Raw genomic sequence first — 25,504 nt, 5'->3', positions numbered from 1 at the left:
CGACCTTGACACCTTTTTTGTCCTGGTATCAAATATAGTGGGACACTAACTTCATGCAAAAATTACTTGGTGAAAACAGAAGTAAAGGGAGATTAAAGCAATAACCTATAACCGGGTGTAAATATCAAATAATTAAGGCAGAGTGAACCAAGAGCATGCCTATGCCCCCTTAGGAGAGATTCCTGGATTACAGAGAATTTTTTTGAGCCATCCTGAATGGTTAGTGCGGATATGTTTCCCAGAAAGTGGGACTAGGCTCAGGAAAGAGACAAGTGACTTATAGACTGGTAATGTTAGTACTTTTCTATAAACAGGGCCGGAGTTCCCGTCGTGGCTCAGTGGTTAACGAATCCGACTAGTAACCATAAGGTTTCGGGTTCGATCCCTGGCATTGTTGAGCAAGTTAAGGACCGGGCGTTGCTGTGAACTGTGGTGTGCTGTGGTGTGGGTTGCAGAAGTGGCTTGGATCCCGCGTTGCTGTGGTGTAGGCCGGCAGCTACAGCTCCAATTAGACCCCTGGTCTGGGAACCTGCGTATGCTGCTGTTGTGGCCCTAGAAAAGACAAACAGAAAAAAAAGAGCAGGGCTAAACAGAGTAGCAAGGAAAACGGGCTTACCTCTTGGAAAATAGATTATCTGTCTTCTGGAAAATATCCCTTTCCTAAGGGTGGGTGAGGATGGGTGAGTGGGGGAGTACCCTTCATTCTCAGATAACAAATGAGCTTCAACTCAGAATCCGGGTCATCCAACTTATTGAGCCAGATCCCACCTAATTTCCTTAGCTGCCTCCTTTACCACCTACCCCGTCAGTCTCAACACTCTTTTTATAAGAAATATTTTTCTGTCCCCTTTAAAATCCTGTACTACAAATTATAAACAACTAATGTTAGACACACAACTTAAAAATTTATGGAAGTTCTCTTGTGGTGCAGCAGGTTAAGTATCTGGCGTTATCCCTGCAGTGGCATGGTTCGGTGCTGTGGAGCCATTCCACATGCCCCGCGCGCAGCCAAAAAAAAAAAAAAGTGTAAAATGTCTAAAGATATATAAAAGAATAGAAGGAAGCTGATTTATTATAAAATACTATGCATTTATATATGTAAATAGTTGGCCAAAACAGGAAGATACAATGAAGTACTCAGATGCATGCATTTCTCTATAGAATTACCCCGAACATAACAGCTAAAACTGCAACGTGATACAGGGATGTTATGATGGTGATTTAAATACCACCAATAGAGCTGGGAATGTGGCATGATTTTCCAAAATAACTTTTGGCAAATTTTCACGCAAAACAAGGTATAATCATCCCATGATATTCACATGGTGGCATACCTAGGAGGTTCAGTGTATATTAAACTATGCATAAAATGCCTTGTGTTTATGTTTAAAATAAATTTAGGAGTTCCCGTCATGGCTCAGCAGTAACGAGCCCAACTAGGATCCGTGAGGACGAGGGTTCAGTCCCTGGCCTCGCTCAGTGGGTTAAGGATCCGGCATTGCTGTGAGCTGTGGTGTAGGTCGAAGACTTGGCTCAGATCCGGGGTTGCTGTGGCCATGGCATAGGCTGGCAGCTGTGGCATAGGCTGGCAGCTGCAGCTTGGATTGGCCCCCTAGCCTGGGAACTTCCATATACCATGGGTGTGGCCCTAAAAAGCAAAAAAATAAAACAAAATAAATTTAGATCCTAAAATAAGGTTAGATGTGGTTTTTCAAATTACGTGAGTGACTGGCTAGTCATTCAAATTTGTCAGAGATGCAATAATGACCCTAAGTGTGTGGGAGTGCCCCTCATAGCTGCTGAATGTCTAGCTGTCTGAGATCTGCCCATTAAATGTGTATGGATAATCCTAATCATGTTGAGAACCAAAAAAGAAGAAAAATCACCACAAATTTCTGAAGTAATACCTTCCATTAGAGGTCTGTCTATAGGGGAGTGGTGGGGGGAGGATTGGGGGCGGGAACACAAGTCCTAGGAAACCTGAAAGAAGAGGCTGTATGTAGAAGGAGACCAGAGCGGCAGCATAATGAGGAAAAGAAGGCAAGAAGAGAGGGGAGTCCCACAAGGACTCTCCTTCCAAAGGCCTAAATCTATAAGGCCCCCTACCCTTGGAATATACCTTAAATAATTGTGCCAACTTCAGGGCCTCCTACAGCTCTGTGGGGGAACTACCTGCCCCACTAGTGAAAGAACAGCATATGCAAGCCCTTCCATGCTAGTGCAAAGAACATTGAAGCATCTAATCTGTGGATACTGGTGATACAGGAAGAAGAGCAACTGAAGACCATCGCTTCCTGGTTAACTAGGAGGACCTAGAGTTTACCTTCTGGTTAGCTGCAACAGCAAAGAAATTCAAGGCCAGCAAGGCCTACACACCAGAACCACTGGAGATCTTTAAAAAAATTCCAAAATGCAAGTCATACCCTAGACTAATTAAATCATAATCTTCAGAGCAGGACCTGGGCATTAAAAGTTTCTGAAGTTCCCCAGCCAGTACTAATGTGCAGACAAGTTTGGGAATTTCTGCCCTAGGGTCTTGCTAATCAAAGTGTAAGCTGTGGACCAGCATCATCAGGCCCCACCTCAGACCTACAGAATAAGAATCTGTAATTTTAAAGATTCCCAGATTATTCCCGCTCACATTAAACTTTGAGGAGCACTGATCCAGACAAGTGGAGTGGGGCCTGGATTCTGCATTTTCAAACACAAGAGGCCAGGCCCAGCAATCTGTATTTTATAAGCTCTCCAAACAATTTTGATACATGCTAAAGGTTAGGAACCCCTGATTAAAACTGGGATTGTTGGAGTTCCCTGATGGCACAATGGGTTAAGGATTCAGCATTGTCACTGCTGCAGCTCAGGTCACAGCTGTGGCATGGATTCAATCCCTAGCCCCAGGATTTCTGCATGCCATGGGCATAGCCAAAAAACAAAACAAAACTAGGATGGTTGTTCACCTTGAAAATGTCTGATTTAGTAGATCTAGGATAGGACCTGAGAATTTCTGTTTCTAGCAAACTCTCAGGTATTGGTGATTTTGATCTCTAATTACCATTTGAAAACCACTGGTGTAGAATGATTTCCCTAACAGAGAAACAGGAAAGTCGGTCTTCAAAAGATATTTCAGGAGTGCCCAACATGGCTCAGCAGAAACAAATCCGACTAGGAACCATGAGGCTGCTGGTTCGATCCCTGGCCTCACTCAGTGAGTTAAGGATCTGGCATTGCCCTGAGCTGTGATGTATGAGGTTCGCACCTGGCGTTGCTGTGGCTGTGGTGTAGGATGGCGGCTGCAACTCCAATTCGACCCCTAGCCTGGGAACTTCCATATACCACAGGTGTGGCCCTAAAAAAAAAAAAAATTCAGCTGGATTTTGAGTTTGCAAAATAAACTGTCTTTGCCTTGTAACAGAGGAAATCTCTCAACTCGCAAGATGTTTACAAAGTCCAACTCAGCTTTTCTTTTCAGTAGATAGTGCTTAATGTACCTTGGAATATTTGTTCCTCTGCGTCCTGCTTTTCTAAACTAGCCTCTCCCTTGGGTTGAAACAGTCTTTCTTCAGATTACTAATATTGATTAAATCAGATTTTTCCAATCAAATAACTCCACCAAAGCTGAGGAGGCACTCTGTTCACCACTGGGTTAACTCTCACAGAGCTTATTTCTAAGTTCTTAGAGAATGATTGACTTTCACTTCCATATATAACCTGCACCCCTAATTGTTAATCAATGGCATTGAGCTGAAATAGTCAACTGATGAGTGTAGTGTCCAGACTTTCTGGGGGGAAAAATTTCCATCTTCTCAGCCATTAGAAGCCCCTATACTAAGGGCCTTACCACCTATTAAAATTGCTCACCTCTAGACATACAGATGGCCAACAAGCAAATGAAAAAAATGCTCAACATCCCTAATTATTAGAGAAATGCAAATCAAAACTACAATGAAGTGCCACCTCACACTGGTCAGAATGGCCATCATCAAAAAGCCTACAAATAATAAATGCTGGAGAGGGTGTTGAGAAAAAGGAACCCTTCTATGCTGTTGTGGGAATGTAAATTGGTACAACCACTATGGAAAACAGTGTCAAGTTCTCCTTAAAAAACTAAATATAGACCTACCATATGATCCAGCAATCCCACTCCTGGAAACATATCCAGAATGGGTGAAAATTCTCGTTTGAAAAAATACATACACTCCAATGCTCACTGAAGTACTATTTACAAGAGCCAAAACATGGAAACAACCAAAATATCCATCGACAGATGAATGGATTGAGAAGATGTGGTACATACATACATGAAATAGTACTCAACCATTAAAAAAAATGACATAATGCCATTTGCAGCAACATGGATGGGCCTAGAGATTATCATACTGAGTGAAGTAAGTCAGAGAAAGACAAATATTATATGATACCACTTATATGCAGAATCTAAAAAAAGGATACACGTGAACTTATTTACAGAGCAGAAACAGACTCACAGACATAGAAAACAAATTTATGGTTACCAGAGAATAAACAGGAAAGGGAGGGATAGATTAGAAGCATGGGACCAACAGATAAATACCACTATATATAAAGTAGATGAACAAGGAGATTTACTGTATAGTACAGGAAACTATATTCAGTATCTTATAACAACCTATAATGGAAAAGAATCTGAAGCTGTACTCTTGAAACTAACACAATATTGTAAATCAACTATAGTTAAAATTAAAAAATTGCTCACCTCTTCTAGTCAGTTTTACTGCGCGCTTCTTATCCTTGATCACTTTAAGTCAATAAACATTTGTTAAGCGTGTATGACATACAAGGATAGCATGTAAAATATATAAAACATGCCTTCCTCTCTAGGCTTCGTGGTCTCATGAAGGAGGGCGACACATGCAGAAGTCGCAGAAATACAAGGCAGATTATGAGAAATGCTGTATTCTACTAAGAAGCAAACCACAGGATTCTGTTGGGCAGGGACAATGAGCCACTCCCTGGAGGGAATAGACTTTGAACCGGGAAGGGCAGGTCTCTGAGAAGTTGAGAGAGAGGGGATGAAGTGCCTGGGGACTGTAGAGGCTGTTTGTTGCACCAGAATTTTTTCTCTTTTGTGAATAATTACCTTTAGATTCATAGCCTGTGCTTCTGCTCAGTCGAACCACTGCCAGCGATGATTTATAGACAAATGCCTATTCGGTAGCACTTGGCATCCCAGAAGAGCTTTGGATTATTTTCCTATCTATAGGTGGTTTCAAGATACTGATATTCTTTAATTTCTCCCCTTTGCAGAGTCCAAGAATGAGTTTCTTGAATAAAGCCTATCACTCTGTGGAGGTGAATCTACATTGAAGATATGACATAATAAAGAAAGCAGGTTTAGGAGTTCCTCTGTGGCTCAGCAGGTTAAGGATCCAGCATTGTCACTCATTGCTGCTGTGGCCACAGGTGTGGCCAAAACAATGATAATAATAATGATAAGTTGGTTTTTTGTTTGTTTGTTTTTTAAAGAAAGCAGGTTTAAGTCCTTCTACTTGAGTTTAAATAGATGTTCAGGAAGTTCCCCTTGTGGCATGGTGGAAACTAATTCAACTAGTATCCATGAGGATGCAGGTTTGATCCCTGGCCTCACTCAGTGGGTTAAGGATCTGGCATTGCCGTGAGCTGTGGTATAGACTGCAGACATAGCTCAGATCTGGTGTTGCTGTGTTTGTGGTATAGGCCGGCAGCTGTAGCTACTACTAGGATTTTTGTGTGACTTTTTTACCCTCATTTTTTTTTTTTGGTCCATTTTTTAGTCTTTTCGGCTATCAGTTTTCCAGATGTCCAGGGCATAATATATATATTTGACAGGGAAAATATTGAGAGGAGAGACCAATTGAGTTCCCATTTCAAGAGTTCAGAATTACATGATGACTCAAGTGAAGAAAAAGATAAGGGGAGAACAAGCTCGAGATGTTTACAAAAAAGATGTTTTATGGACTATGTTATTTATTTATCAATTTATTTATTTATTTATAGCTTTTTAGGGCCAAACCTGAGGCATATAGAAGTTCTTGGGCTAGAGGTTGAATCAGAGCTGCGGCTGCCGGCCTATGCCACAGCCACGTAGCATCTGTGACCTACACCACATCTCATGGCAACGCTGGATCCTTAACCCACCGACTGAGGCCAGGGATTGAACCTGCATCCTCATGGATACTAGTCGGGTTTGTTTCCACAGAGCCACAAGGGAAACGCTGATTATGAAACTTTATGTCTAGGAAAAAGGAAAAATGATAATGTCAACAAAGCTTGATGAGTCTGAACTGATGAGAGTGATACATTCAAGAGAAAGTGAGGGCTGCTGAAAGAAAAATCTGACTAGAACCAAGTGGGTCATTAAAGCTTTGGATAAAAGAAAGGTGAGCTTTCTGAAGAGGAGCGTGAAGCAAGGTTAGAGAATTTGGACAACCCAGAATTAGGCATAAGAGACTCATAGTCCAACTCACTTATGGGTACTGAACCTGAACCCCCAGTGCTGAGTCAACCTTGAAAAATGAGATTGATATGGGAATTTCACCCTCACTCACAAAGGAGGTTGAAGGAAGAGCAAGGGGCAGCTAGTAGGGGAGAATCTTAAACACCTTGGCTCATTATCTGATTTACCAAGATTAGAATCTTGCACCTCTAGGCACTCACCAAACTGTAGCCTAATCCCTGCATTGCCATGATTGCCTGCTCTGCAGGAAATGTTTCCATCCCAATTCCTGATTCTCACTCCACTTCCCTTCTGAGGTTGAAATACTACCCTGAATCTCAGTGCACTTGGGCAGGGCCCCAAATTGTTGCCTTGCCTAGATCAGGCCCCTCCCAATGAAGACTGTACCATTGGTCAGTGTCCTGCTTCAAATCAGAGACTTCTTCCAACCATAATTTTAAAACTAAATAACCAAAGCTAAAGACGTCTGCAACTAACTCCCCCATCTGCATACGTTTGGACCTTGGCTGTCAGCTCCACCTGCGTTATGCACACCCTCTTGGACTCCACGATTTGAATTTCTGCCACCTATTTGTATTGGAGAAGTAAGAGTAGGCCCAGGAGAGGGTGCTATCTCTGGAGCCAGGGAAGGAGACATTTTTAGGGTAAAAGCCAGTTTGTTTGTTTGTTTGTTTTTCTTTTGGGGGCTGCACCTGCTGCATATGGAAGCTCCCAGACTAGGAGTGGAATCAGAGCTGTAGCCTCCAGCATACACCACAGCCACAGCAACATCAGATCCAAGCCGCATCTTTTTTTTTTTTTTTTTTGGTCTTTTTTGTCTTTTTAGGGCTACACCGTCGGCATATGGAGGTTCCCAGGCTAGGGGGTCTAATCAGAGCTGTTGCTGCTGGCCTACACCACAGCCACAGCAATGCGGGATCTGAGCCGCGTCTGCGACCTACACCACAGTTCACAGCAACGCTAGATCCTTAACCCACTGAGCAAGGCCATAGATCAGACCCGAAACTTCATGGTTCCTAGTCGGATTCGTTTCCACTGCACCATGACAGGAACTCCTAAAAGCCATTTTTTAAGCCAGTCAATGTCCTGCAGAAAGATGGAGAATGAGGACAATGTTAGGTTATTTGATTTGGTGAGAAGTAGGTCTTGGTGACAATGAGGGAGGGGTGGGTTCAGTAGGGAGGTGGAGACAGAAACCAAATTAGAGGGGATACAGGGATACTGAATGCTTTTTATAACAGAGAAGCTCAGACAAGAATGATTCAGTCATGATGAAACATTTATTTAAGCCCATCTTTGCATACAGATCACAAAGAACCTATTCACAGACTTTCACCCTAATGACTCAATCCTCGTAGTTTCTCAATGCTTCCAATTTCCTTCTTCCCTATCTTCTTCAATCTTTCTTCTCTTATATAGCCTATTTACCCCTCCTCATTTTCAACTATGTTCCTAAACAGAGATATAGGAAAAAACCTTAATAAAATAATAAAATCTCAAAAAGTAAACAAAAAACACATCAAGTCCCTCCTGGACATGACGAAGAAGATGCAAGGGAGGCTCCCTAGCTCATCCTTAGCAGTGGGAGAACCTTAATAAGCAATGGTGATAGAAAACTGACCTATACAAGGAACTGGCCCTTCTTTGCCCTGTGCTGCTCAGGGATCAGAAGTGGAAATACCAGACCAGAAAGATTTAGAGGAGCTGTGGAGGGAGGGAATAGACAATTGTTAATTGAGGACAATTGAAAGCCATTGTCCTCAGGAAGGTTCCAGGGAAGAGAGTAGGCTGGCAAAGGCAGGAGAATTCTCTGAAGAACCCCTGGAGTGCTGACTTTCCCTTTGCTGTGGAGACACGGGGCACCACACACCCCACTTTCTTCTTTCATCTGACTGGAATGCTTTCCTCCTCTGATGGGTGAGTTTCCAGGCAGCCTTCAAGATCCAGTCTAGGAGTTCCCGTTGTGGCCCAACAGGTTAAGAACCCAATCCATCCATGAGGATGCAGGTTCAATCCCTGGCCCCACAGAGTGGGCTAAGGATCCAGCACTGCCACATGCCATGGCGTATGTTGCAGATGTGGCTCGGATCCAGTGTGGCTGTGGTGTAGGCTGGCAGCTGCAGCTCCAATTTGACCCCTAGCCTGGGAGCTTCCATATGCCGCAGATGTGGCCATAAAAAGAAAATAATTTAAAAAAAAAAAAAGTCCACACTGTACCCATCTGCTGATGCCTTCCTAACAGAAGCCTTCTCTGGGCAGCTGCCCTCCTCCATCCTCTGAGTGTTCATGCCTCTATGGGGTATAAGAGGTACACAGCTCTCACAAGAGGCATGAGGCAAGCATCCATACTTCTTAATTCTACAGTAAAACTTGTATTTGTTTGCAAATCTGTGTGCTGGTCAGGAGCTCCCTGTCCTTAGGATCCTTAGTTCCTCCTATAGGACCTGACACACAATAGATAATAACTGTGAGGGAAAAAAGAGAAGAGAAAAGAAAGGAAAGGGGAAAAAAAGGGGGGGGGGAGGAAAAGCAGGGTGGAGGAAGAGAGAGAGGAAACATCTGACTCGACTTTCCCTGACTAAGAAAAAGGGAAATGGATTCAAAGAACTCTGGAGGAAATGGACAGAGGAGAAAACCTCTTTTCTAAGTCTTTTCTACTTCTCCCTCTTCTCTCGGCCACTTCCTCTCACGGCTCAGGACCTCACACCACGACTGCACTGTTTTCCCTCCTGATCCCTCAATTCACCGCAAAGGGAAGGAAAGAGCCAGGCCAGGCTCCTGACTTCTCCCACCTCACAACCTCACACCTTGTTTCATCCCTTTCCCACCATAGGCACCTCCCTCCTCCTCTCTGCCCTGTTCATCCTCCCCACGTGCAGTACTCCCACCTTGTCGCCCTGGCATCTAGGGCCCCTGTGTTGTGCTGGATCCGGATGTGAATTCTGCCTCAGATTGAAAACCAAGAGGCCCTTAGGGGCAGCCTGCAGTGGGTGACTGAGGAAATGCTAGACTGGATCTACAAATTACCTGAGATAAAATATTGTCAAGAGGGTTTAGGTATCCCAGGGATTGGAGAATAAAGAGAAGCAACAATTACGGTCCGTCTCCTACACTCCTCAACTCTATGATGGATAGCCTTTCCACTTTCTTCCTCATCCATTGGTTAGAATCATCATTTTCCTGACTGTCCTCTCATGGCCCCTTCACCTTGGCGACTGACACTTCTGGACTGTCTTCCCAGCCAGATGCACTTTCCCCACCAAGAATCATGCCATGGTCCCTAAACCTTGTAGAGTAGCCCCTGGGTCTCCCCTCCTTACTTAAGTATTCAGTAGCCTCCCCTTCCCCAACGCTCTTGCTCCAGGAATTCTGAAACCACCCTTTCCTCAATGAAGAGCATATATAAAAAGCAGTTTCTGAGTTGTAAAGCACTGAGCTAGAATGAAATACGACCATGACTAAAACCTTTTTCTGCTCCACCCTGATCATCTCCATCCTTCCCTCATGATGTCTCTACCCCTTCCTCCCCCAATCCACTGCTGCTCCCCCCTCACCCAGCAGGTTTGGTTTGGTGCCCCATGGAGACCAAAGCTCTGTGCTGCACAGGGGGCAGTGTCAGGATGCAGGCAGGCATCTCAGCCCGAGGCCTAGGCAGAGTTCCCAGGCACAGCCATCGGCCCAGGCCAGGACAATAGGCATGGATGAGGTGGGAGGGGGCATAAGTACGGTGGCTGTAGCCCCCCAGCACTAGTAGCTCCCCCTGCAGCACGGCACCTGCAGCCCCTACATGGGGGGAGGGCAGGGGTGTCAGCTGAGTCCAGCTATCAGTCCTTGGTTCATAGGCCTCGAAGCTCAGCAGATCCCCGGTCTCCCCTAGCCCACCTGCTACATACAACCGGCTACCCAGAGCAGCCATGACGTGGCCAGCCCGAGGCACCCCCATTGGGCTCAGATGTGTCCCTGGCTTCTCAAGGTTGGGGTCATAGTGCAGCAATGAAGCCAAGTATTGGCCAGTCCCGCTGCAGCCACCGCTCACATACAACTGGCCCTCCAAAACAGCAGCTGCGTGGGCAAAGCGTGGTGCTGGAAGAGCAGGTGCTGGCCTGAGGGAGAAGAGGGCACGTGGTCAAGCAAAAATCATCTTCAACTCTCCTCTGCCGACTCTCCAAACCTCTCCCTGATGCCTGAAACACCCCCTTCCCTGCTCACCTCCAGACATTGAGCTTAGGGTTATAAGTCTCCACAGAGCTGAGGGCAACACCATTGTTTCGTCCACCCAGGGCATAAAGCAGTCCATCCAGAGCCACCAGGGGGAAAAAACTCCGAGCCTGGCACAGAGGTGCCATCTCCTCCCAGTTCTCTTGACTGGGGTCCCACCTGAGCACAGAAAGACAAGAGATGGGAAGAGTGAGCCTGGGAGTCTATGGTTGGCTGGGCCAGCAACCTCCCTCAGCTGCCCACCTGGAGACCTGCCAGTCTCAGGGGCCCATACCTGAGAGTTGAAGCCAGGGTGTTCGAGTGGCTGTAGAAATCCTGTCCCCCACACACGTAGAGTTCACTTCCTGCTAGGCTCGCAGCCCCATGCCGGAAGCGCCCGGGGGCAGGCAAGGCAGGCAGCCGGCCCCACTCCACAGTTCGAACCAGTCCTGTTCCGCAGCAAAAGGCCCGGGCCTTTTGCTCCTCGGGATGGCTGTCTCATGGCCATGTCTGATCTGAGCCCGTCCCCACCGATCACTACCAGTGCCTGGTCAGGCTCCCTCCGCCTCTCTTGTCCTGGTACCTCAGCTTCCACCAGCAGCTGATGCAGCAAGTCTGAGGTGAAGGGTGGAGGCAGCCCAGCCGCCCGTACCCTCCGCAGCTCCCTGGTGGACATACGGCCAAAGCGGACACATCGAAGCAGGGCCTTGGCCTCTGACTCCTGAGTCTCAGGGTTGGCAGCTAGCCAACACCGTGCAGCCACAAAGGCCTCGAACTCCTCCTGCAAGTGTAGCTCATCGCTATCCAGGAGTTCTGCCAGCCAGGCGGCCGGTAAAGAAGGGAAGGCAGAGCACAAAGCCACGGCGGGCAGGTGGGTGAGGAGATAGTGACGGGCTTTGCTCCAGAGCCTCTCCAACCCAGGGGCTTCAGCCATGGGGATCAGGGCCAGGCAGCGAGCAGGGCTGAGGCCTTGTGCCAAGGCTCTCTGGCACAGGGCCAGGCAGGAAGAGCTCTGGTACTGCACAGCAGCCTGGGCAGCTCTCAGCAGTCCTGGCCACCTTTCCCGTACAACCCCTGAGTAGGCAAAAGAGACGAGGAGTCGTAGGTCCTGGGCAGAGATGGTGTGCAGAGACACCTCTGTGCCCTGGGATTCCCTCATCCCACTCAGGAGCATGGCCCCAAAGAACTCGCTGCCACAGGCGAGGGCTGCTCGGTGCACTGCAAGAGGGAGAAGCAGAAGGATCCAAAGTGTTGCAAATTGCTAGGCACTCTCCCAACTTCACAACCCTAACTTGGAGCCAACCACCCAAGACCACAGGACAAACTGTGGTATGCACCAGTATACCATGGGGTGCTTGTTAAAATGCAGGTTTCAGGGACCCACCCACCCCCAGAGATTCTGATTCACTAGCTCTAGATGGAGACCCTAGGAATTTGCATTTTAACATTTTCAAGCACCCTGCATAATTTTCATGTTAGTGGCCTGAAGATACTTTGATAAACATTGCTTGAGCCTTTTTGATGCAGGTCAATTAGAAAAAGAGTCTTGATCGATCAAGTGGAGAAGATACTATAGAGAACATGTGCTAAAAGAGGACACAAAATAAACTGCAAAGATCAATGTGCAACATACATAGATGGGTCTTTCTATGATGTGCACAGAATAAATTGCTTTTCTCTACAATTGCAAGAGCCACAGACACCTGCCATTATGCTGGTCAGATTTTACTCAGAAAGTGGTAACACTCAGGAATGGCTGTGACTCAAATTCATCTAATTGCCATCTCCTCGTTCCCAAGATTTAGTGCTTAATATTTCTCATGTGTTCTAGATTTTCTCTGCCTACCCACCTCTCCATCTTGGTATAATTCATGAAATTGTGACACTGGAAACTGGAAACCTTCAAATCACCCTGTTCAATTGCTCCTTTTAAGATAAAGAAACTGAGTCCCAGTGAAATGGAGTGATTTATTTTCTATCTCCATGCAGCGGCTGTTGGGACAGATCATTATACACTGTGCCTGATGCCAGGATGCAATGAACATACTTGTGTGTCAGTTCCCTCACCTGCATAGCCCTCATGACATTGAAACTGTCCCATTAACTAATGCTGTTAAATAACTAGACCTCATGTGCCTGCTAATGTAACTCAATCTGAGGCACTTGGCATGAAGTACAGTGTATTCCGGCCAAAACTGTTATCCTAAATTCAAACCTTTAGATCTAAAAAAGGTCAAACCTTTAGATCTAAATTCAAGTTTACAGCAAATTGAAAAGAACATGTTAAATAAAACCATAAGGGAAAATGCCTACAAAGCTAGAAAATGAGGAGTTCCCATCGTGGCTCAGTGGTTAACGAATCCGACTAGGAACCATGAGGTTGCAGGTTAGATCCTGACCTTGCTCAGTGAGTTAAGGATCTGGCGTTGCCATGAGCTGTGGTGTAGGTCATAAATGCGGCTCGGATCCCTAGGTGCTATGGCTGTGGTGTAGGCCAGTGGCTACAGCTCCGACTGGACCCCTAGCCTGGGAACCTCCATGTGCTTTGGGTGTGACCCTAAAAAGACAAAAACAAAAAACAAACAAACAAACAAAAAAAGCTAGACAATGTAACATTCTATAGGATAACTAATCTTGTTTCTTCAGTAAATCAAGTCATAAGAAAAGGGAGAGAGGACTGTACAAGAGTAAAGGAAACTTAAGAGACGTACATTTGAGTTTAGCATAAACCCTGATTGGCTCATGAGTTGAATGAAGCAGCTCTAAAAGACATTTTTTGGACAAATAGGAAAATTTCAATGTGGATGAGGCAATACTAAGAAATCGCAGTTAATTTTCTTAGATATGATAAAAATATTGTGATTGTATGAGAAAATGTCCTGTTTTAGAGAGACATATACCCTAGTATTTATGAATGAAATGCCTGAGATTTACTTTAAACCTCAGCAAAACATAAATAAAGAAATGAACAAATATAGTAAAATGTTAATTTTTAAGTCCGGGTGATGGGTGTTTGGGTATTCATCTTAATTTCTCTTTTCTTTGTTATGTGTTGAAATACCCCATACTAGAAAAGAGGGGAAATGCTATGGAAGTCCTCTCAGGCAGGTCACACAGGCTCAAGCTCCCAGTGAGGCTTAAAAACCTCAGGCTGCTTTGACCAATTGTGGCATGTTTACCTCCACCTCTCTCGAAGGGCAGGTGATAAGACATGGCTTTCCATTGTCTGTTTAAGCAGTAGATAGTGGCTCGGTATTTCCTAAGCTGTAAACATCAGTGACAGCTTTTGCATATAGAGTGCCTGAGAAAATCTGCTTTCCTCAAAGCAGGTGAGGCATCTTCCATATCATCAATCAGCCTATATAGCTCAGAGCCAACTGTCAAAGGACTGACAACCATTGTATTTCACACCACCCTTGCTCATCATTCTTCCCTAGAATTTTAAGTGACAGGTTCCCATCATTAAGTTGGAGTGTTTCTGAAGGAAGGGAAAGCAGTGATGGAAGAATGCTTAAATTCCAAACCCTAGTGAGAATTTTAAAACTATGAAATCTTATTTTTTATTTTTTTGTCTTTTTTTTTGTCCTTTTTTTTTTGGCATTTCTTCGGTCGCTCCCACGGCATATGGAGGTTCCCAGGCTAGGGGTCGAATCGCAGCTGTAGCCACCAGCCTAAGCCAGAGCCACAGCAACGCAGGATCCGAGCCACGTCTGCAACCTACACCACAGCTCACGGCAACGCCGGATCGTTAACCCACTGAGCAAGGGCAGGGACCGAACCCGCAACCTCATGGTTCCTAGTCGGATTTGTTAACCACTGCGCCACAACGGGAACTCCTATTTTTTTGTCTTTTTTATTTTTTTATTTTTTTTTGTCTTTTCTAGGGCTGCACCCGAGTGCGCGGCATATGGAAGTTCCCAGGCTAGGGGTCTTATCAGAGCTATAGCTGCTGGCCTACACCACAGCTCATGGCAATGCCAAATCATTAACCCACTAAGCGAGGCCAGGGATCAAACCCGAAACTTCATGGTTCCTAGTCAGATTCGGTAACCACTGAGCCACGATGGGAACTCCTGCCTCTCTGCCTTTTCTTTTTTTTTTAAAGGGCTACACCCATGGCATAGGGAAGTTCCCAGGCTAGGGGTTGAATCAGAGCAGCAGCTGCTGGCCTACACCACAGCCACAGCAATGCTGGATCCTTAACCCATTGAACAGGGCCAGAGATAGAACCCATATCCTTCCTCATGGATACTAGTCAGGTTCGTTACCACTGAGCCATGACCGGAACTCCAAAGCTATGTTTTAAATTTCCCCTCCATCTAGTGCTATTGGAAATAACAAACCCTTTAGAAATGTGTTATGAACTGAATATTTATGTCCTTCACCCCTCAGTTTATATGTGGAAGCCATAATCTCCAACGCGATGGTATTGGTGGGTGGGCCTTTGGGAGGTAATTAAGTGTGGGTGGAACCCTCATGAAAGGGATTAGTGCCTTTATAAGAAAAGACATAAGAGAAATAATACCTCTCTCTTCCTGTCATGTGAAGATACAGTGAGAAAGTAGCCATCTACTTTCAGAAAGAGGGCCCTAACCAGAACCTGACCACGCTGGCACCCTTCGGCTTCTAGAACATGAGAAGAAAATTTCTGGGTGTTTTTTGATTGTTTTGTTTTTTACTTTTTAGGGCCGAACCTGCAGCATATGAAGGTTCCTAGGCTAGGGGTCAAATCAGAGCTACAGCTGCTGGGCTACACCACAGCCACAGAAATGCCAGATCCATAACCCACTGAGCAAGGCCAGGGATCGAAACTGCAACCTCATAGTTCCTAGTCAGATTCATTTCCACTGCACCACGAAGGGAACTCTGAAAATTTCTGTTGTTAAACCAGCCAGCCTATGGTATTTTTGTTATAGTAGCCCAAGCCGACAAGATAGGATGCTTTTCCTTTCCTTCTAGGAGCCCCAGAAGCACTTTGGTCCCAGTCATTCCGGTAGATATGTGACTTTGGAAATGTCTTAAAGTCTGATTTCCTTATCAATAAAGAGCTGAACTAGATAATATTGAAACTAAGCCCTTTAATTTTAAACTTGTACGTGTCTGCACTCTGACTCCATTTGCCCTGTCCTATGTGTCTTTGGCTTGGCTGCCTAGGAGGCAATGCATGGCCTAGTGAAAGCAGACTGGGCTAGTGGATGTGGATTTGTATCCTGGTTCTCACCAGTTAATATTTCTGAGTTTAATATTCTTTAACTGCACCTAGGCATAATGATATCTAACTCACTAGTTTTCAGTGAGATTAAGTGAGATGGCATGTGTAAAAATTCTTGGAACCCAGTACCTCACTAAATGTTAGTAGAATATGAATAACACTCAATTTTTTCAACCCTCCTTAGCTTTCCTGGTAATGAGCAGAGTTAACTTCAAAGTCCCATGACCCAGTAGCCTTAAGATTATGGCAAAACAGTACCAGATCTTGCTCATTAGCTGTAGGGTCCACGTCTGCTATGGTGTCAGGCACACTTAGAGAAAAAGACACACTATGAATTTTTCTACTGTGTTCCTCTGGCTTTTCCTGTCTCTTAAACAGCAGATACCAAGAAGGACCTTTGGTTACTCCCTATTTAATCACCTCCTGCTTGTTCTACTGGCATGGACTATAACTTTCCCTCCCGCCAGCTGGAGAAAATTTCCAGCTGGCTGGAAATCCCTTGTTACTGGGCCCAGGAAAAGCCACAGTATAAATCTGTCAGTGCTCAGAGGAAAACAACTCAACTGCGCATGCTCCATTTTCAATGGCTCAGGAGAGACACCAAAAGCCACCCCAGAGAAATTCTGTCTGCAGCGGGGATCAAAACTCCTATGGTAGGGATGGAACCACCTGCTGCTTGCACACACAATTCCAGGTAGCATATGCACCTGCATTAATATAACGCCCCACATGCCCTCACCCCGCAGCCGGCAACCGCCTGCCTCCAGCTCCAGGTCACACCCGATGCCCTCTCGGTACAGGAGCTCAATGCTGCGCAGGTTCTCTCTCAGCTCCTCGGCCTGGCCGGGCTGCTTTTCATCTTCCCTGGCGCTTCCAGCCCCTTGGCGTCCCCTCTGGGCCGCGGCCTTCACCCGGGGCGCTCCCAGGGTTTCAGCAGCTACCAGCACATCCCCCTGCGGGGCGGGGCCCAGCACCCCCTCATAGGCAAAGGTCAGCACGGCCTCCCAGGCCCTGGGGGTTACGTCCAGGCTGAAGGGGGGTTGCGGACCTCCACTGCCCAGCAGCCTGCCTCTGAAGAGGCTGCTAACAGCAGCCAAGATCACCCGATGCACCCCATATATTCGCCCCCCAACTGACACCTCTTCATCCAGCAGCAGCCTCTGCTCCCGCAACCGCTGCGCTTCCGCAAAAAACTGGCTGGGATGCTCCTCACTGCACAGCCCCTCGGGCTCCGCCGCGTCTTCTCCGTCCTCATCCTCTTCTTCTTCCTCTAGGGACAAGGCTGGAGAGGGAAGGCTCCCTGGGGCCATAAGTCTGGGGCCAGGCTCTTCCAGAGGAAAGGGGGGCAAACTGGGATCCTCATCTGGGGACGGAGGCCAGGAGGGGGTTCTCCGGGCAGGCGAAGGGAGGCCAAGACCATCCTTCTGGACAGGAAGAGAGACATGCTCTGGGTCTGAAGGACGATGTGCTGAGTCCAAGACACTCATGGCGCAGGTTCACTGGATTGCTGCAGTTGAACAAAGAGAAGAGAGGGTTAGAGCTGGACCCAGAGAGGCCAGAGGAAGCTTTGCCTCCTGTCCCCCAACATGTCAGTCCCTCTCCCTATTTCAACACGCCCCCACCCATCCCAAGGCCTGAACATCTAGGATACACGGCGCAACTAATGAGGTTCACAAGGTGCAGTGAAGCACGGCAAGAAGCATGTGTAAAGATCCAGTACCCAGAACTGTACACCCCCCAACCCCGTCTTGCCCCCATCCCATTGTCACCCCCCTAAGACACCAGCGTTTGCTTGTCCTCTCACTTGAGCCTGCTCTACTTTGGACAGCATGGCAGAGGGAACTCACCCTGCTTCCCTGTCAGTGGCCCCACCACCGGGCTAATTATAGCTGGTGCTGGAGGACTAGGGGTTGGGCTCCTGGTGCCCAAACTCAGACACCCAATCCCCTGGGCCTGTCCTAAGATGACCTCCTTTCCCCCTTCCACTTGTAGGCCAAGTCCTGGTGCTGAGCTAGGCAAATTCAGGAGCCAGGAAGGATGCAGGGGATCAGGTAGTGAGCAAGGCCAAAAAGACTACATTCACTGGACTGGGATGGAGGGGTGGGTGAAGCACGTCTGGACTGTGCAGACCCATGGGAAGGTGGGACGAAAGAGTGGGGCATATGTTTTGAGTCAGTCCTGGTCTTTGAGTGCTGATTTTTCTAGATAAAGCTGGGACCTTGGAGCAAACAATAGTGGTGTGAAATTCAAACACAATCCATCTGGTTCAATGAGGGCAAAGGGGTGGGAGAGGTAAAGGGGTGGGGATTAGGGCTGTGGACCATAGGAGACCCACTCCCGGCCAGGGGTTTCATCCCTGCTCTGTGTGGAGTCTGTGGTGAGAGAGAGACACTCAACCCCGGGACTTAAGAAGTATCTGGAGGGATCTAATCCTGTTAGTGGCTGGGATGAGGGTGAGACAGTGCAATATGGGATTGATCTCTGCTGCTATGGGGACAAGTGTCTTGGACTGGATGGCCTGGGTGTGTACAAGCATTCTCACTATTTCAAAAAGACAACCAACAGCCACTCTCTCTGCCCAGGACAACACCCCTTGCTCATCCTGAGATCCCCTAAATCTGCACAGTCATTCTTCACTGCAGTTCCAGGTACCCTCATGGGAAAAGAAATTAAAGAAGGGGCAGCGATTTTCCTTCCTTCCCTTCTCCCAGGAAGGTAGAGCAAACCAAGGGCTGTTGAGTGTGAGTTTCCTGGCCTATAGAAAAACCTGATCTGGGCTGAATAGATTGCCCAACAAGCTGACAACCGGGAGCCAAGCTGGATTGTTCCTTAGGACTCCTGTGAGATGAGTGGTTTTAGTATGGGGGAGGTTCGGGAAGGTGGATTGCTCTGCACAGCACCTCCTTAGGCTTTCAGGGACGCTCCTGTTCTCCACTTGCAGCCTGGGTACCCTCACCAACCAGGGTAGTGTTTCCTGGGCAAGCCCAGTCTGCTCTCCCCTAAATGGGTTGACGGAGAGAGGCACCCCATGATTGAAATGGGTGATATTGACCAGCCTCTGCACCCTCTCCCCCAGTTCAGACATTTTGCATCCTCTTATTGGCCTCCCCTTGGCGAGACAAGGTAGCCAACACCTTGGGCCCCACCAGGAAGAGGAAGAACTGCTATTCTTCAGAGACAAACCTCAGGTTGGCCCCATCTATGAGAACAAGGACACTAGACCCCGCTCTGAGTTCTCAGCCAACCCCATGGTCCTGAGATGGCTCCACCATAGCCACATGTCTCTGCTCTGCTTTGCCACAGTGAAACCCAAACCCTACAGTGAACCCCAAAATGTTGGATGAAACCTCCTTTTGAGCTATCATTCACCCTCCCTTAAAATCCTTGGGACTGACCTTTCCCCATAGCACCTCCAGGTCTATTAGCTCTCCTTTTTGTTGCTGACATGCTGACTGGGGAGAGGTCTTAGCATCCCAGCCACATCTGTGCTGTCTCAACAAGGGGACAGTGTGGCTTCCACTTCTACTGAGGAGCCCTGAGCAGAGCCATAGTCTCAAGAAGAGGATCCTGAGAATCCAGGGACCAGTCCTGGTAAAGCCCCCCAGCATGCTTTAGCTGGGTCATGGGATTCATGGTAATGGATTAGCACTCAGGGTTCCCAAAAGTTGGGGATCAAGTCAGGGAAAGAGATCTTTGCTCTAGAGGAGAATCTCAAGAGTACCTGTGAGGGTGAGAGGAGAGAGCTAAGGGTTACCTTGGTTCTTCCCCCTCTACCCTGCTTCCCCTGATCCACTGCATGCTGGACATCTAGGGCATCATGCTCCACCTATAGCTACATTAGGTCACTGCTCAGGTGGGCACAGGTATGAGCTCAGGGCTCTGCTGGACAATAGAAAGGGATGTGGGACATGGTCTGAGTGAATGAAAGGAGCCTCATTTCCATCCCAGTCCAGGGCTCACATGGCTCATTATCCTGTTCTCAGCTTCATCACTACTGTCTCCAGCCTGTCTATCTCAGCAATCCATCAATAGCAAAGTCAAGGCTGGTGAGTCTGTTGTGATTCCATGATCTCCCAGACTTGTCACGAGTTGCTGAGACCACAGACTGACTCTTCCTTCTTCTCTTCTAAGGTGGCATCTACTTCCTTACCTTGCACAACCTGGATGCAGAGCTTGGCAGTTCCATTGGAGTCATCTTTCCTTTCACCAATGCAGTAGCCATGGCTGTGAACAGAGACTCTTCTTGCAGACCCTTGTGGAGCTGTTCCAAGTAATGCCCAGGAGTTCCCATTGTGGCGCAGTGGTTAACGAATCCGACTAGGAACCATAAGGTTGTGGGTTCGATCCCTGCCCTTGCTCAGTGGTTTAAGGATCCGGCGTTGCCGTGAGCTGTGGTGTGGGTTGCAGACGCGGCTCGGATCCCGCGTTGCTGTGGCTCTGGCGTAGGCCGGCGGCTACAGCTCCAATTCAACCCCTAGCCTGGGAACCTCCATATGCTGCGGGAGCGGCCCAAGAAATAGCAAAAAAAAAAAAAAAAAAGGGGGGGGCCAAGTAATGCCCATCTCTTCCCTTGGTATGTCCTTTTCTCAAGTCGGCTGCCCACCCCCACAACCCCTGCAAGCTTGCACTTTTGTGGCTCCAAGCTGGGAAAGTCATTTTAAGAGTCAGATGGAGGCATCAAATCAGCCAATAAAGTCTCTGATCCCTGACCTGTGTTCTGTCCTTCCAGGAGCATGGGATGCAGTGAGAGGTGGACAGATCATGAAGGTGTGGGTGTGTGTGTGTGTGTGTGTGTGTGTGTGTGTGTGTGTTTGATAGAGCAGATTTCCAGGGACCCAGACCTGAAACTAGCTAGCTTTGCTGGGAGAAACTCCACATGCCAGTTCTTGAGCGGGAAAGTAAGGAAGACTCCTTCTAAGGATCAGTTGGGATGAGCACTAGATGCAACTACTGGATGAGAAATGCCTTGTTTATTGCCCTCAGATATTTACAGAGATTCACCCCTCTGGCATGGGAAGGGACACTTTGCAGTTTGAGGCAAGAAGGAAAAGGACGCCCATTTAGCAACATCCTTTAATGGAAAGAGATTGGTGGGAAAGGGAACTATAGGCTTAGAGAGGAGAGTAAGGATGAGACAAGGAGAGTGGAGTTACTCCTTCGCTTTCACTCATCTCCCTCCCTCCCTCTCCATCTCTCCCTCCCTCTGTCTCAGGGGAGGAGTCAGCCATGGCATTCCGGGGCCCAAATTACCTTCTTCTTCCCAATCCTCCCCTTTTGTCAACTACCTGCTGGGGACCCTCCTCCTCCTCACAAACCCTAACCAACAAGCCACTGGCTTCTTTGAGTATCAAGGTGAGACATTGGGAAGCTGACAGAGAAATGTATTCTCCTAAGACCCCTTGATTTCTGATAGTCTGTCATTTACAAGTTGACTATCAGACCATTCTGAGTCCTAAAGTCCCTGGGCCAAAAATTCCCCTATGCTTCCCAACCTAACCTAAGCCACTGACACTAAACAGGGTAGAAGGGTAATACTATAGGCTGAATGAAGGAAGCCAGGAAGTGCTCCTCAAAACCTCATCTTTTCTCTCTGTTCTTTTATGTAGGAAGCATCTTCTTGGAAAAATTGGTCTCACAATGGTGTAGTCCAGAGGGCAATTTCCCTGGTATGTTTTCTATCTTCCCTCAGCCATTTCGGTACTTACCAGATCTGTTATCTCTGGGGATTTCAAGGTGAGAAGGATGTCCAGGAACACAGTACACTATTACTCCTCTTTTCTTTTGACTAATAGTTCAACTTTTGTTAGCAGGACCCTGCTACTGTTATCCCCAGTGGAACCCTCCTTGCCATCATGTGGACCACACTTTCCTATCTGGGCATTTCTGCCCAGCATCAGTAAGGCCCTCCACTCCTGCCTTTAGTGCAAAATGACTGGAACCCTGGTTTCTGCTTCTCTGAGGGACTAGGTGATGAAATGAGGAGGCAAGGTGTGAGTCTGGGAAGATTCCAAACTGCAGGAGCATTGAGCCCAAAGGTGGGACTGGTCCAGAGGCTAGAGAAACTGAGGAACAGGTTCCATTTCTCACATCGCCTTCCAGGGGCCTGTGATTTCTCAGTCAGCCTGTCCCAGGGCCAGCTGGAGATGCTCTCAGGAGTCTGACATCCCCCACTGCCTTCATTTGTGAAAATGAAGTTCCTCCTCTACTACAACAAATCAGCAGGACACATTGACTCTAGGCTGCTACTAAGAGACTCAGGAGGAGACAGCTAAAAGGAGGAATCCGTAGTTCAGGACTCAATGAGCCATGATTTCAGTCTCCTAGCTCCACAACCGTTAATCCTACCCTTGGGTAGCCCAAAGCTTTGGTAACGCCAGGGTTTTATGAGAGCCCAAAGCTTCCTAAGGAAAGAACTCCCCTACTAAGCAATACCAACCGGGGCTACAGTGCCAAAGAGAGTCCTCCAGCTAAGATCCATCCCACCCCATAATATTAATAAAAAATCTAAGTACCCAAGGTTAATGCATAACAGACCTGAAATCTCCCCAAGCCTAAAGAAACAGATCATTCCTGTTCTCAATATAGTCAAGAACTTATCTTCTATCTTCCATCTCAAAATTTCCACTTTATTATTTACTTAAATCTCCACATCTCAATGCGTTTCAAGCCATTTATGTCTATCCTTTGTAAATGAAAAAAAAAAGGTATTTATCGTCACTTTCTACTTAGTATGTAATCAGAAACTTACTCTTTTCCCAAGCTCATGCAATCCCAATTTAAATCTTTAGCCCAAATCTTTTTTTTTTTTTTTGCTTTTTAGGGCCACACCCACAGCATATGGAGGTTCCCAGGCTAGGGGTCAAATCAGAGATACAGCTGCTGGCCTACACCACAGCAACATCAGATCTAAGCTGTGTCTTCGACCTACACTACAGCTCACAGCAACGAGGGATCCTTAGAACCCACTGAGTGAGGCCAGAGATCAAACCTGCAACCTCATGGCTCCTAGTCGGATTTGTTTCCACTGTGCCACGATGGAAACTCCCAGCCCAAGTCTTACTTCACAGTCATTTGATTATTTCTTTGGTTTACCTCCCCATCAACTTACTCATTCCTTTGGTAAAAATTAATTCAATGTTCACTATGTGCCAGACCCTGTTTTAAGTACCAGGAGATGACATACAAATGATACGCCTCCCCTCGTGGAGTTTACATTCCAACAAGAGGAAACAATGAACATAATAAATACAACTGTTAGATTACAAGGTGATAAGTGCTATGATGAGAAATAAAACAAGGGAGGGGGAGAGAAACTGCTAGAGGAGCAGTTCCCATTATGGCTCATGGGTAACAAACCTGAACAGTATCTATGAGGACACTGGTTCAATCCCTGGCCTCGCTCAGTGGGTTAAGGATCGGGCATTGCCATGAGCTGTGGTGTAGGTCACAGACTTGGCTTGAATCCCATGTTGCTGTGGCTGAAAAAAAAAAGTGCTAGAGGAGGAGTTCCCTTGTGGTGCAGCAGGTAAGGATCTGATGTTACTGCAGTGGCTTAGGTTCAATCCCTTGTCCAGGAACTTCCACATGCTGTGGATACACCCCCAAAAGACCCCAAACAAACAAACCAAAACCCAGCAATAAACAAAAAAAATAGAGCAGAAAAATTGGAAGCAAATGGTGGGAAAATGGGGTCAAGAGAGGTTAATGTATTTGTAAAATGAGAAAAATGACAGCATACTTGTATGCTGACAGAATGCTCCAGGTAAGGGAAATAATGACCCTACAGAAAAGGAGGGAGAGGAATTCCCTTTGTGGCTCACCAGAAATGAATCTGACTAGCATCCATGAAGACGAAGGTTGGATGCCTGGCCCCACTCAGCAGGTTAAGGATCTGGCAGTGCCTTGAGCTGTGGTGTGGGTCATAGACGCAGCTCGGATCTGGTGTTGCTATGGCTGAGAGTACAGCCTTTAAAAAGACAAAAAAAGAAAAAAAAAAGTAAAGAAAAAGGAAGGAGAACTGTTGAAAGATGTCCTTGAAAGCTAGAGGATAAAACCAGCTGCCCAAGGATTTGGACAGGTGCCTGGACAGCCTGTTCAGAACAGCATTTCTTAACCTTGACACCAATAGCATGTAAGCCCAGACTCTGTTGTGAACTGTGCTGTGCACTGTAGGGTATTTTAGAGCATCCCTGGCCTCCACCTAGTAGCACCACCTCCCTGTTGTGACAACCAAATGTCCTCTGGGAGCAAAATCAGTCTGGAATACAGCAACAAAAGAGAAAGCAGAGTGTTTGGGTATAAATGCTGGAAGTCATTGAGTTATGTTTAAAAAAAAAAATACTGGAAGGTATTGTAGGTGTAGTTGTAGGAGCTTGTGAATTCTATTTGTTTCTATTTTCTATCAATGTAAAAGTGAGACTAGGGGAAAATGGTGAAGATTTGAGGGATTAAAAGGCATAAAACGGTGACCACAAAATAGGGCAGCAGAGTTCCCTTCATGGCTCAGGGACTAACGTATCTATTATCCATGAGGATGTGGGTTCAATCCCTGGCCTCACTCAGTGGGTTAAGTATATGGCGTTGCTGTGAGCTGTGGCGCAGGTTGTAGACGTGGCTCAGATTCCGAGTTGCTGTGGCTGTGAAGTAGGCTGGCAGCTGCAGCTCTGATTTGACCCCTAGCCTGGGAACTTCCATATGCCACTGGGGTGGCCCTAAAAGAAACGGCAAGTAAAAGGACTAGGGAATATTGCTAGTAGCATAAAGGACCCACTTACGGGAGTTCCCATCATGGCTCAGTGGTTAACAAATCCGACTAGGAACCATGAAATTGTGGGTTCAATCCCTGGCCTTTCTCAGTGGGTTAAGGATCCGGCATTGCTGTGAGCTGTGGTGTAGGTTGCAGACGTAGCTCGGATCCCGAGTTGCTGTGGCTCTGGCGTAGGCTGGTGGCTACAGCTTGGATTAGATCCCTAGCCTGGGAACCTCCATATGCCATGGGAGCAGCCCTTGAAATGGCAAAAAGATAAATAAATAAATAAATAAATAAATAAATAAATAAGGACCCACTTATGTTTCATGGTAGTGAACTGAAAGTAAGACAGGTCAGCCTGGACTGGCTGTTTTATCCCAGCCCTTTCAGCTGAATGGGTCTAGGCATAAAGTGGGTGAAGAGCAGATTGTGACAAAAAGTGAGATAGGCTAGGGGGATGAAGTGTTTGCAGTGAAGTGCTTGTGACAGGAATTAGAGACATAAACTAGAAAAATAGGAAGTAATTATAGGAGAGTGGGATAACTGAGATATGGAGAAGGTGCAAGTCTAGACATGACCAAGGGAATGAGTGGTTGATATAGGGATGGAGGACAAGATCACTGAAGGAATAAAGAACTGAGACCAGTGTTACAAAGGTCATCTACCTAGATATTCAAATCATCAAGATTTATGATAGTTACTGGAGTTCCCATCTTGGCACAGTGGAAACGAATCCAACTAGGAACCATGAGGTTGCAGGTTCCATCCCCGGCCTCGCTCAGTGAGTTAAAGGATCCGGTGTTGCCGGGAGCTATGGCGTAGGCTGCAGGCACGGCTTGGATCTGACATTGCTGTGGCTCTGGCACAGGCCCAC

General features: G+C 46.9%; 1 protein-coding gene and 1 long non-coding RNA gene across 2 annotated transcripts; one reads left to right on the top strand and one right to left on the bottom strand.

The window, feature by feature from the left end:
- Window positions 1-8,638: 8,638 nt before the first annotated feature.
- On the bottom strand, window positions 8,639-17,597 carry KLHL33 (kelch like family member 33). Its single transcript, XM_047796605.1, is given in 5 exon segments — window positions 8,639-10,575; window positions 10,682-10,849; window positions 10,965-11,147; window positions 11,149-11,887; window positions 16,621-17,597. Coding segments are annotated over 5 exon segments (2,391 nt in total). The 5' UTR covers window positions 17,369-17,597; the 3' UTR covers window positions 8,639-10,022.
- LOC125136016 (uncharacterized) lies at window positions 16,430-20,198 on the top strand. The gene is made up of 3 exons (XR_007137090.1): window positions 16,430-16,534; window positions 19,830-19,927; window positions 20,013-20,198. It is a non-coding gene; the product is annotated as an uncharacterized LOC125136016 (long non-coding RNA).
- The last annotated feature ends 5,306 nt before the right edge of the window (window positions 20,199-25,504 follow it).

Source organism: Phacochoerus africanus, chromosome 9 (genome assembly GCF_016906955.1).
Source record: "Phacochoerus africanus isolate WHEZ1 chromosome 9, ROS_Pafr_v1, whole genome shotgun sequence".
NCBI lineage: Eukaryota > Metazoa > Chordata > Mammalia > Artiodactyla > Suidae > Phacochoerus > Phacochoerus africanus.
This window is presented reverse-complemented; position numbering and strand designations above follow the sequence as displayed.